Source organism: Perca flavescens, chromosome 15 (genome assembly GCF_004354835.1).
Source record: "Perca flavescens isolate YP-PL-M2 chromosome 15, PFLA_1.0, whole genome shotgun sequence".
NCBI classification, from domain to species: Eukaryota; Metazoa; Chordata; class Actinopteri; order Perciformes; family Percidae; genus Perca; species Perca flavescens.
This window is the reverse complement of record NC_041345.1, coordinates 1,053,257-1,065,417: the sequence shown is the minus strand read 5'-3', so window position 1 is coordinate 1,065,417 and position 12,161 is coordinate 1,053,257. Positions and strand designations below refer to the sequence as shown.

Here is a 12,161-nt window from a genome sequence, read left to right as displayed (position 1 = left end):
TACTTTGAAGAATCTAAAATATAAGACATGTTTTCAGTTATTTCACACTTTTTTGTTAAGTACATAATTCCATATGTGTTCATTCATAGTTTTGATGCCTTCAGTGAGAATCTACAATGTAAATAGTCATGAAAATAAAGAAACACATTGAATGAGAAGGTGTGTCCTAACTTTTGGCCTGTACTGTGCACACACAAACAGACGCACACAGAAAAACAGACAGACAGAGAGACACACACACAGGGACCACAGTTTTAAATGAGCTGTATAGCTAACTCTGGTACAGGGCTTGAACTGTGCATGGTCCCTGACAAATAGACTAATAAAAAACACACACACAAGCACAGAGTCCAAGCCTCCCTCTCTAAAAGCAGTCGCTGGGTTTGCACATTGCGTTGTTGTGAGGGCTGCTAAGAGCTCGGCTCCATGCATCACTCATCCCTCCAGCGTAGAAGGAATTGGGAGGAAGAAGAAAGCTCTCTGGCACATAACGTACTCACTCACTCACTCACCAGCAGAAGAGAGGTCAACCCGACAACTCAGAAAAAAAAAAAGCCTTGTTTTCTGCCTCTGCTGCCCTCTCTATATGGGTTCAAGTCTCTGAGGTCTCAGCACTGGCTGCGTGAGCGTGTCTTTTTATTTTGGCTCCCATATTCTGCTCATTGTCAGGTTCATAATTGTATTTTAAGGATGTACCAGAATAGGTTTACATGGATTAATTTTCAAAAAACACCATATTTTTGTTGTACTGCACATTGCTGCAGCTCCTCTTTTCACCCTGTGTTCAGGTCTCTGTTTTAGCTACAGAGTGAGACCTCTTTTCTTCTTCTGTACTATCTTTGATTGCACATGCTCAGTAGCTCAGATCGTAGATCATGTCAGCTAGCTCCATAGACAGTAAAAGAAAGGTTGTTTCTCCACCTTCAGTCAGTTCCAAGGCAGGATCAGCTGGGAGACTTCTTCTAAACCAGGGAGCACATGGAAGTAGTTCTTTTGGAGATTATGGTGAACTAGTGTGTGTTGTAGCAGTGCTTTGCCATTGAGAACGAGCTAGCATGCTCTTTCTAGCATGCTAACGGTTGCGGTTAGCCAGCTCGTTTCAGCTAGTGATGTAGAAAGCCGTGCAGATTTTGACCAGCTCACCAGGAGACTGAAGGCAGGACACATTCAGAAACCAGATCTGCCATGGGACCTTTAAAGAGTGTTTTGGTGGACTCTGCTGCGCTAATATGCCCAGAGAAAAAAAGAGAAGTTTGAGAACGTGCCACCTGACATAAAATGAATATTGAGCAGAATTGAGTTCATCCTATTGGTCCATGGCCCTCCTCAACAGTCCCTGTTTCTCATGTAGCCCCTTGGGGAAATGGCCAACCCCTGGTTTAAAGAAATGCCAATAAACCAGAGCATGTCTTCCTCCTATCCCAGAATGCTGTGCTAGTCAGACCCTCCTCCGCAGCATTTTGGAGGAAGGTCTAACTATGCGAGACTAGCCGTAGTATAATCAGTCCTTCCAGAAAAATTTTGAGTTTTTTTGTGATTGTTGCGGGGCAAAAATCTTTAATTATGCGGCACTTTTTCTTAAAAAAATGCGATGGAATATGCGGGATATTTATGCAATTTTAGGCGATGAAATTGTGGCAACTTACAAAAACTGCTGTTTGATGAAAAAGAGGAAAAAAAGTAAACCCAACATTTTTCAACTTTCTGCTAAGATATATTATGGGACTTTTTTGCAATGAAAATGCGGGGATTATGAAAGCATGCAAGCCCCGCATATTTTGAGTGGAAATCGTCAATTTATGCGGCAAAAGTGCGGCATATTTGAAAAGAATTGGCCGATTATGCTTTGAATTATGCGACTGCATAATCACGTTTTTCTGGAGGGACTGATTAATGTTGAAGCCCTTGTCCTTGTGTCTGTGTTTATTTTTGCAACAGTAAACTGCAGAATGCAATGCACATAGCCCAAAGTGCACATATTAAATATGTATGGATGTAGACAAACAACACAAATGTGTCTCAGAAACAATGTGCTGAATGAAACCCAAACAGCCACCAGCGGTGTGTTGGTGCAGATCTAGCCAAAGCTCATTTGTCCTAAATGGATTCCACTAAACTTTGCCCGTGTTTGACCCCGAGTCTCTGCCTAGTGTTGATTTTGATTTGCCGTCACCTGATGTACCTTTTGACCGCTGCCTTGGTTTTTTTAAGATCATTTTTTAGGCTTTTCTGCTCTCAATCTTGACAGGACAGCTAGGTGAGAAAGGGGAGAGAAAGAGAGGGAAGACATGCAGGAAATCATCACAGGTTGGATCCAAACTCTGCACCTCTGAGTCGAGGCATAAACCTCTCAGCACACGTGCGCCTGCTCCACCCACTGAGCCAACCCGGCCACACGCTGCCTGTTTTTGATGCCCCGTGTTTTTTTTTGGAAACCGTTGTCTGTTTGTTGTACCGCTGTTAAACAATAAATCGCTTTTTTTACCTTTTACGTCTACGTCCTGCATGCTGAGTCCCCTCTTTGCCCAGCCTGACTACATTAAAGTGAAATTCAGATAATTAAAACATTTGTTTTCAGCAGGAACATAGAACATAAGAAGTGAAATAAAAACCGCTAAATTAGAAAGTTATTAAATAACAAGAATTACTTAAAATAAAACAACCTGTAGAATGCAATGCAATAAATTAATTCGCTTTTTGTGCATGTATTCAATATTTATATATATTTATATAATCAATGTTCTGTTCTGTTTCAGACTGATCTTATGAAGTGGCGTCAAGTCTTATGCAATTATTGGCGTGTTATCAAGACACATACTCGCTTTTCAGCATGTTTATCAACGCCATTTAGCCTCCATTGACTTACATTACCTTGCGATTGTGTGTAAATTGACGCAGTAGTAAGTAGTATGAAAGGGGGAAAATTAGCACAGGGAGGTTGGTCGGGGGGGAGGATGGGTCAGACACAGGACCTTCACCCAGGAGACAAGGGATTGGGTCCCGCGTGTCACGTTTCCTAAACCCAACCTCAATTTCAATTCTCAAAATAGAAAACCTCAATTCACAGTATTACTTAAAGAACATCTAGCTGAGCAGAACTCTGTATTGGATAATACTTAATGAATGCTGTTACTATCATTGAGGGTTCTCTGTGTGCATTTGCTTGGTCATATTATTAGTGAACAATATCCTAATCTCATCTCTACGGTCTGTGAATAATTTAAACTAGGTCCTGTGTTGTGTTGAATGTGGTATTGTTATTTTTTTTGTTTTTCTTTCAGTGATGTATTGAATGTTGTTTTCTGGTGGTTGTTTTTATTATGATGCACGTCAATGTATAGCTGTTGTTGTGGGTGGACTCCAGGACAAATTTTTTTTTCTTTTATTTATTTCATTCATTTAAAACAAATGCAGCAACAGCATTTAACATGAATGAAAAGGAGCAGAAAGAAGTAAAACTTATGTCTTCCCCTTATCAACACAATATCATTTACAGTTCCAAGTCATTTGAGTCGTCTCTTTTTCTAAGACGTCAAAATAAATCAATAAAGTTGATCTGCTACTCCGCAGTATTATATTTCTGCAACATTGATAATTTAACACACTTCTTAAAACACATAAATGGACTTTGAAGTTTTAATTCTACAATCAAGACTGTTCCACAAACTGACTCCTTTGATTGTGACTAGGGCTGTCAATCGATTAAAAAATTTAATCGAATTAATTACATACTCTGTGATTAATTAATCGAAATTCATCGTATACATGATTAACGGTGCCTGAACCGATACTTTTTAAGAAAATAAGAAAAGAAAAAAGAAGGGTACTAAACAACAGTCGGTGACATTAAAGAAGGGCTTGTTTATTGCTAAGGCCATATGGTCCAAATTAAATGATTTCATAATAATCTATAACAATAACAATAACTTATTTCACTAGTAAATTGCTGTTGAACGACAAAAACAACCACCAGATGGGAAAAGGACATTTACAATAACTTCAAATGCACCACGAGGCTGTAGTTTACCAGTTTCATTGAACGCACCGTGTTGTTTTTTAGTTGTTAGCCTAGAAATCTAGACGCACCCTAGTGGCAGCTGGCTGGTCAGGCTAGCAGACTGTTACATACCGGCGTTGAATCCTCTACAGTAAAACACAGTCAAACTTTACACCGTTTAACGTTAGCTGTTAGCATTTTAACAGTGTTTAATCCAGCTACTAGCTAGCGCTAGGCTAATGTTAGCTGCTGTTGGGTATAGTGTTAACTAGCGTCAGGTGCAGCGGTGTTTGTGTTGCCTGTATCGTCCGTCTCAGAGCATCAGAGAGAAGAGCAGACATATCAGGGCACCAGATTTCGGTAGCCAGGGTTGGCAGGAAGAAGGAACAAGTAGCTAAATGTTCCCATCAATGATCCAGGCAACATGTCCTCGTCTCCCTCCTTCATTTTACAGTCCAATGGGGGCTAGAACTTCTCCGGGTCAAACCTCAATATGGAATGGATTAATCTGCCTTATTTTTTTTAACGCGTTAATTTTTTCAGATTAATTAATCGAAATGAACGCGTTATTTTGACAGCCCTAATTGTGAAACATTTTTCCTTTACAGCCGATTGGAACCTGGGTTTAGTAAAAACCTCAGTACCTTTTAGTTCATATTTACTTTTCCTTACAGAATCTATTGTGCAAATTGTTTGGTAAACTTTCCAGATGGGCTTTATACATGGTTTTTGGCAGGTTAAACTCTACTAATTAATTAAATTTCAGTGTTTTTAGTTGTATGAATAAAGGATTAGTTCGATCTCTGTATCCACTTCTACAAGATTAGCTGTGGCTACGGCCTCAGCTAATGGAGATCCCAATAAATCAAATCAAAACCGTAGCTTTCTTCTTCTCACGATAACAAGCCACGTAGCGTGCACTTAACATGATTTTCAAAACTCTGCACCAAAATTATTCATTATTTTTATTCAGAAACTCAACTGTCTTGTCTTGTAAACCCGGAAAATACCAATAAACAATCATTAAAATCAACTCAAGTGATGATGGGATCGAGCTGGCTGCAGGACGACTCAATTAAAAACCACCATGAACAGTTTTTAATGTTCAATCGAACTATATACTCGAGATTCTGCACAATTAGGCCGGGATTCGGTCACCCTAATAACACGCCACTTGGCTTTAGGAAAGTGGGCGTGTATGTTTATGCGAAGTCATGATGTCATGTTATCTGTTTCTACGGTAACGCCTATGGCAACTAAATCATAATCGATTCCAGGGGAAACGGAGCGAAAGCAGAAGATGCAGAAAATCCATCGTGTGTTCTTCTTGACAAATTAAATAAATATCAGACTGACTGACTGACTGACTGACTGACTGACTGATGTGGGATGTGCATTCTTCTTAGGAAACGACGTAGGATTGTGAAGATCCAGGACTTAGCCAAAGAATTTGAACGACAACTTCTCAGCCCCTCCCCCCTTTCCGCTAAAGCCTAAAACTGTCTCCTAAGCCCCTCCCCCCTCAAGGGAGAATGAATGCGTGTGCATGAGCAGAGATTGACATGCAGTTAGACACTCCCCACCCCCTGGCACTGATTGGTGCATCTGAACAGTTAGACAACCCCCTGGCCCTGATTGGTGCACCTGAACAGAGAGCTGTGGATTTTTGTAAATCTCCCTCCAGGCTGTAGGTGGAGCCAGAGGAGCTGGATTTATTTTAATGACCTGCTTCATGTAGTTCTACTGGAACATAGGGTCAGTTTCAGCAGATATGACAGAAAGGGAGTTTTAGAAGACTTACCTACTGCACCTTTAATCGGGAAAGAATCAAATCGGGACAGAAGCTAATCTCCCCAGCCTTATTAAATATGTTTGTCTGTAGCATATGCAGTAGATGAACATGACAACATGTATCTGTGTAAGAAAAGAAACAGCCAACAGTGGTGTGATTGTGCCAAAAGAAAGCCCTCAGATCTATCCAAAGCTCATTATGTGTCCTGATTGGATCTCACTTAATGTCACATTCTGGACCTGACAGCCGGTCGGCCGATGCACTGACCCGACTAACTTGTCTCCTGCAGGATAAGGAGACAGAGAGCCGGACCGAGAGGACGTTGGGACATTGGGAGAGAGGGATGGCTGTGGAGGGCAAGCCTGGTGTGAAAAGCAGCAGCTCCATCGTCCCCTGCTTCCTGTTTGTGGAGGTAAGAGATGCAACCAGTCACATCGCTCGCTGCCTTTCGCTCGGAGAAAATGAGTCAACGAGGGCTGCAAGCAAGGGAGTAACTTTGGGTTCAACGTGTGTGTGTGTGTGTGTGTGTGTTGCCTTCAGTGTGTGTGTGTGTTGCCTTCAGTGTGTGTGTGTCTCTGTGTGTGTGTGTGTTGCCTTCAGTGTGTGTGTGTGTCTCTGTGTGTGTGTGTGTTGCCTTCAGTGTGTGTGTGTGTTGCCTTCAGTGTGTGTGTGTGTTGCCTTCAGTGTGTGTGTATGTTGCCTTCAGTGTGTGTGTGTGTTGCCTTCAGTGTGTGTGTATGTTGCCTTCAGTGTGTGTGTATGTTGCCTTCAGTGTGTGTGTGTTGCCTTCAGTGTGTGTGTGTGTGTGTGTGTTGCCTTCTGTGTGTTTGTGTTGCCTTCAGTGTGTGTGTGTGTTGCCTTCAGTGTGTGTGTGTGTGTTGCCTTCAGTGTGTGTGTGTGTGTTGCCTTCAGTGTGTGTGTTGCCTTCAGTGTGTGTGTGTTGCCTTCAGTGTGTGTGTGTTGCCTTCAGTGTGTGTGTGTTGCCTTCAGTGTGTGTGTGTGTTGCCTTCAGTGTGTGTGTGTGTTGCCTTCAGTGTGTGTGTGTGTGTGTGTGTTGCTTTCATTGTGTGTGTGTGTGTGTTGCCCTCAGTGTGTGTGTATGTTGCCTTCAGTGTGTGTGTGTGTTGCCTTCAGTGTGTGTGTGTCTGTGTGTGTGTTGCCTTCAGTGTGTGTGTGTGTGTGTGTGTGTGTGTGTTGCCCTCAGTGTGTGTGTATGTTGCCTTCAGTGTGTGTGTGTGTTGCCTTCAGTGTGTGTGTGTCTCTGAATGTGTGTTGCCTTCAGTGTGTGTGTCTCTGTGTGTGTGTGTGTGGTATGCCTTCAGTGTGTGTGTGTGTGTGTGTGTGTGTGTGTGTGTTACCCTCAGTGTGTGTGTTGCCTTCAGTGTGTGTGTGTATGTCTCTCTCTGTGTGTGTGTGTGTGTGTGTGTGTGTGTATGTCTCACTCTGTGTGTGTGTGTGTGTGTGTGTGTGTCTCTCTCTGTGTGTGTGTGTGTATATATATATATATATATATATATATATATATATATATATATATATATATATATATGTATGTATGTGTATATATGTATATATGTATGTATGTATGTATGTATGTGTATATATGTATATATGTATGTATGTATATATATATATGTATGTATATGTGTGTGTATATGTATGTATATGTGTGTGTATATGTGTATGATACAGTCCGTCTGTCCAATCAGGAGGCTCCGTGCTCTGCTAGCTAGGCCCTACCTGTTCCGGTAGAAGTTAATGCTGTTGTGCTTCATGATTTGTTGAAGTGTTTTTCTATTTGCTGTTGTGATTTGCCCCCTACAGCTACAGAATAGATATTTGGCAGCTGCTATGTTTACAAAAATGGTATGGTACAAAAATACGGAGCAATAATAGATTTTAACAGGTCAAAGATAAGCACAGTTCATAGTATATTTGTGTAAGTAGATAGAGCCTATACTGAATACCCTTCACCTGCCTTTTAGTAAGAGATGTTGTAAATGAGAAAAAAAGTGATTTAATGTGAAAATTTTCTCTGACTCCTCTTTAAATACAAAACAGGATGTGGACTCTACAGGATGATTGTTTTCCTCCGCAACCACCATTTTTTCCCAAATGATGCAGGCATTCTGTTATCAGTTGGCTTGAAATAGTGCTTATTAGGTATATTTCTCAGCCCCTTAGGTTTGGGCTGAGCCCTAAATGTTTACACTGTCTGGCTCTGCTCACATCTCTACAACCAAAGCCACAGTGGTAAATATTTCAGGCTCAGCAAACACGCTCTGCAGCACCTCCATTTGTTTTCTGGCGTGTCGAACATTTTCCTGCGTGTTTGTGATTCGTCGAGGTGGTTGCAGTGGTCACAGCACGGACATTTGAGAGTGGAGGTTTTTTAGCAGCAGCACTGTGGGCTTTAGAGCCGTAGTGTTCGGATTTCCCCCTTTCTGGTCTACCTATCCCTGCCTCTGCTCAATTATTTTTAGTCCCAGTGTGGACAAAATGCCCCCAAAGTGATCATTTCTACTTCACCAATAGACCATATATTACATACCTAAAATAGAAGTAGTTTAAAGTAAGTAAAGAGCTGTAACGTAAACAGTCTATGGTGCGATAGAACGATAAATCCGAGCAGCAGCTGCTGGTTGTATTTAGCCACTACAGAGCTCCGGGACACCGGCTATCAGCGGTAGTTCTTAAAGTATCCATATTCTGCTCATTTTCAGGTTCATAACTGTATTTTGAGGTTGTACCAGAATAGGTTTACATGGTTTAATTATCATGAAACACCATATTTTTGTTGTACTGCACATTGCTGCAGCTCCTCTTTTCACCCTGTGTTCAGGTCTCTGTTTTAGCAACAGAGTGAGACCTCTTTTCTTCTTCTTCTTCTTCTTTTGTACTATCTTTGATTGCACTCGCACATGCTCAGTAGCTCAGATGTAGATCATGTCAGCTAGCTCCATAGACAGTAAAAGAAAGGCTGTTTCTCCAGTCACTAACAAGGCAGGATCAGCTGGGAGACTTCTTCTAAACCAGGGAGCACATGGAAGTAGTTCTTTTGGAGATTATGGTGAACTTGTGTGTGTTGTAGCAGTGGTTTGCTATTGAGAACGAGGTAGCATGCTAACGCTAGAAGAAGATTAGCTCGGACTTATTGGCACAAAAATAATTCCATGTGCAAATATTAATCTATTTAATTCGACAGTCAAACAATAAATTAATTGCCAACTATTTTTGATAATCAGTTTTGAGTCACTTTTTTTATGGAAATGTGAATGTTTTTAAAGAAAAGACAGCTCACGCTCTCACATTTTTCTTCTGACTGGCTAGTAGTCCTTACCTAGGTACTGTCAGGGCCCTCATACTCTGCTTCTGACTGGCTAGTAGTCCTTACCTAGCTACTGTCAGGGCCCTCATACTCTGCTTCTGACTGGCTAGTAGTCCTTACCTAGGTACTGTCAGGACACGCCCTCATACTCTGCTTCTGACTGGCTAGTAGTCCTTACCTAGGTACTGTCAGGGCCCTCATACTCTGCTTCTGACTGGCTAGTAGTCCTTACCTAGCTACTGTCAGGGCCCTCATACTCTGCTTCTGACTGGCTAGTAGTCCTTACCTAGGTACTGTCAGGACACGCCCTCATACTCTGCTTCTGACTGGCTAGTAGTCCTTACCTAGGTACTGAGCATGTGTGACTCCCAACAATGATGTTACAGCAGTGAGATGTCTCACTCTGTAGCTAAAACAGAGACCTGAACACAGGGTGAAAAGAGGAGCTGTAGCACAACAAAAATATGGTGTTTTCTAAAAATTAAACCACATAAACCTATTCTGGTACAATCTCTAAATCCAATTATGAACCTGAAAATGAGCATAATATGAGAACTTTAAAGAAAAGACTCTCACATCTTTCAGGCACACACACAGAAAATATACAATATAGAAAAATGAAATGCAGTCGGGGCTTTAACAGCAGCAGTTAGCACTCTGCAGGGAGGGCTGTCTAAACATGTTCTGTGGACAGGCAATGATGTAAAAAGTCCAGAATATTATTCTCAATTTAGACAAAATCTGGCATGTTGACTCATGTTGATGCGAGTTGTAAACCAGGCCACTGAGTCACATGTGGAACATCTCGTTACTGCTTCTGTTGCTAACCCAAAATCACACAGCGCTCTCTCCTTCTCGCTCCTCTGTTACAGTAGGAGTTCATTCAGGCATCAAGAACAATGCAGAATTGGTGGCATGTATGTTTACATGCACACCAATAATATTCCACTATTATTGAGAATATGACAATATTCAGAATTTTATCCAGGTTATGTAAACCACATTTTCCTGTTTGGATATTCAGAATAAGGCCTTTTTCAGAATATAGCATTTTCTGATTAAAACATGGGGTATTCTGGTACTATTCAGGTTTTAGAGGCATTCTTTGGACATGTTTACAGTACATTCAGAGTATGCGTCTCAATCAGGGTTTTTACTGCAGGCTTACAGTCAGCTCTGTGTGCTGCTGTACACAAACCAACCAGCCAACAGTTTGCAGGGCTACAGACCCGAAAAGAAGGAGAAACACAGCTACTTTTAAACATTATCACATACACACACGCACGCGCGCACACACACAGACACACACAAACACACACACACACACACACACACACACACACACACACACACACAGAGATACAGACAAACACACACTTGGCAGCATGGTGGCCGAAGGTTCTGTGTTTGAATCCAGGTGGTTCCGGGGCCTTTGTGGAGTTTGCATGTTCTCCCCATGTTTGCTCCGGGTGCTCCGGTTTCCCCCACCATCAAAAACATGTACTAGGTTCTCCAGTCAGTGCCCTTGATCAAGGCACTGGCTCAGATCTGGAGTTGGTCCCCGGGCGCTGCTCCCTTGAGGGATGGGTTAAATGCAGAGAATGAATTTCGCTACATGTACACTACCGGTCAAAAGTTTGGGGTCACTTAGAAATTTCCATTCCAGACAGAATACCAGCAGAGATCAGTTGCATTGTTTTTTTTTAACCAGGGCAGCAGTTTTCAGATTACATTATGTTCTTACATAATTGCAAAATGGTTCTCGACTGTTGTAGACAGAAGTGGCTGAAGAAATGCTTGAAATTCATGTTTTTTGGTCTAAACGTCATACCCAAATTAAAAGTGGTACGGCTCCCATATACTTTGACACTCAGGGGTGTGCCTGATATCATTGGAAAGGAAACACTCAAGTTGTGTCAGGGTGATTCTAGGCCTTACTGACAGAGTTACAGAGGCTAGAATGGAGATTTTTTATTTCTGTCCAAGTTATAAATCTGTAAAATTATTAAAATACACTGCTGTAAACACATCTGACAGGTGAGAGACAACACAGCATTAGCCACGTCTCAGCTTACTACAGAAACAAATTCAGAAGCTAAAAGACTCAAAAATGGATTTTATATGAATTCTTTTCTACAAATATGTCTGTGCGTTTTTTATTTCTATTTGAAAAGTGCAAATAAAAAAGCCAAAAAACTACAAAATACAACACTTCTCAAATACACAAACAAACCCACATCAATCACCTTTCCAATGATATCAGGCACACCCCTGAGTGTCAAAGTATATGGGAGCTGTACCACTTTTAATTTGGGTATGACGTTTAGACCAAAAAGCATGAATTTCAAGCATTTCTTCAGACACTTCTTTCTACAACAGTCGAGAACCATTTTGCAATTATGTAAGCACATAATGTAATCTGAAAACTGCTGCCCTGGTTAAAAAGAACAATACAACTGATCTCAGCAGGTATTGTGTCTGGAATGGAGTGGAATGGAAATTTCTAAGTGACCCCAAACTTTTGACCAGTAGTGTACGTGTATGTGACAAATAAAGTACCTTTACTTTACACACACACTCACACACACACAGACACACACAGAGAGAGCCTTCCACAGGGAAACACCTTGGAAAGGCTGCCCGTGTCTGTTGCCAGTGATCACACCTCCAGTGGCATACTGTCCTGTCTCCCCCATGCATGATTCAACCCCTGCAGCGTTTTGCTGTGAATCTCTGAGCCACTCTGCTGCCTGAAACTCACATTCATTCATTCATTCATTCAAGAGGACAACACACATTAGTCCACATTTCACTAAAAATGTGCCGGTGTTAGCCAGCCAGGGTTGTGACAAAACAATCTGAGTACAAGTGAATATTTCATGCATGTCCAGAGCTGACTATAAAATCGCCAACTATTTTGATAATAGACCTTTTTCACAGCAGACATGTTGACTTGTCATAGTAGGAAAAGCACAGGTGTATTCAAAACCATTACTGATGGCTGCATTCCACTTAGGAGAGGTCCTGGTATTAAACCATTAATG

The 12,161-nt window shown here is 41.5% G+C and overlaps 1 protein-coding gene across 1 annotated transcript in view; it reads left to right on the top strand.

The window, feature by feature from the left end:
• The window catches only part of LOC114569956 (phospholipid phosphatase-related protein type 5), a 100,765-nt gene that overhangs the window by 22,333 nt on the left and 66,271 nt on the right, over positions 1–12,161 (top strand). Inside the window, 1 exon segment of the mRNA XM_075447451.1 lies at positions 6,079–6,201. Within this exon segment, the coding sequence (XP_075303566.1) occupies positions 6,133–6,201 (69 nt within the window). The 5' untranslated portion in view covers positions 6,079–6,132.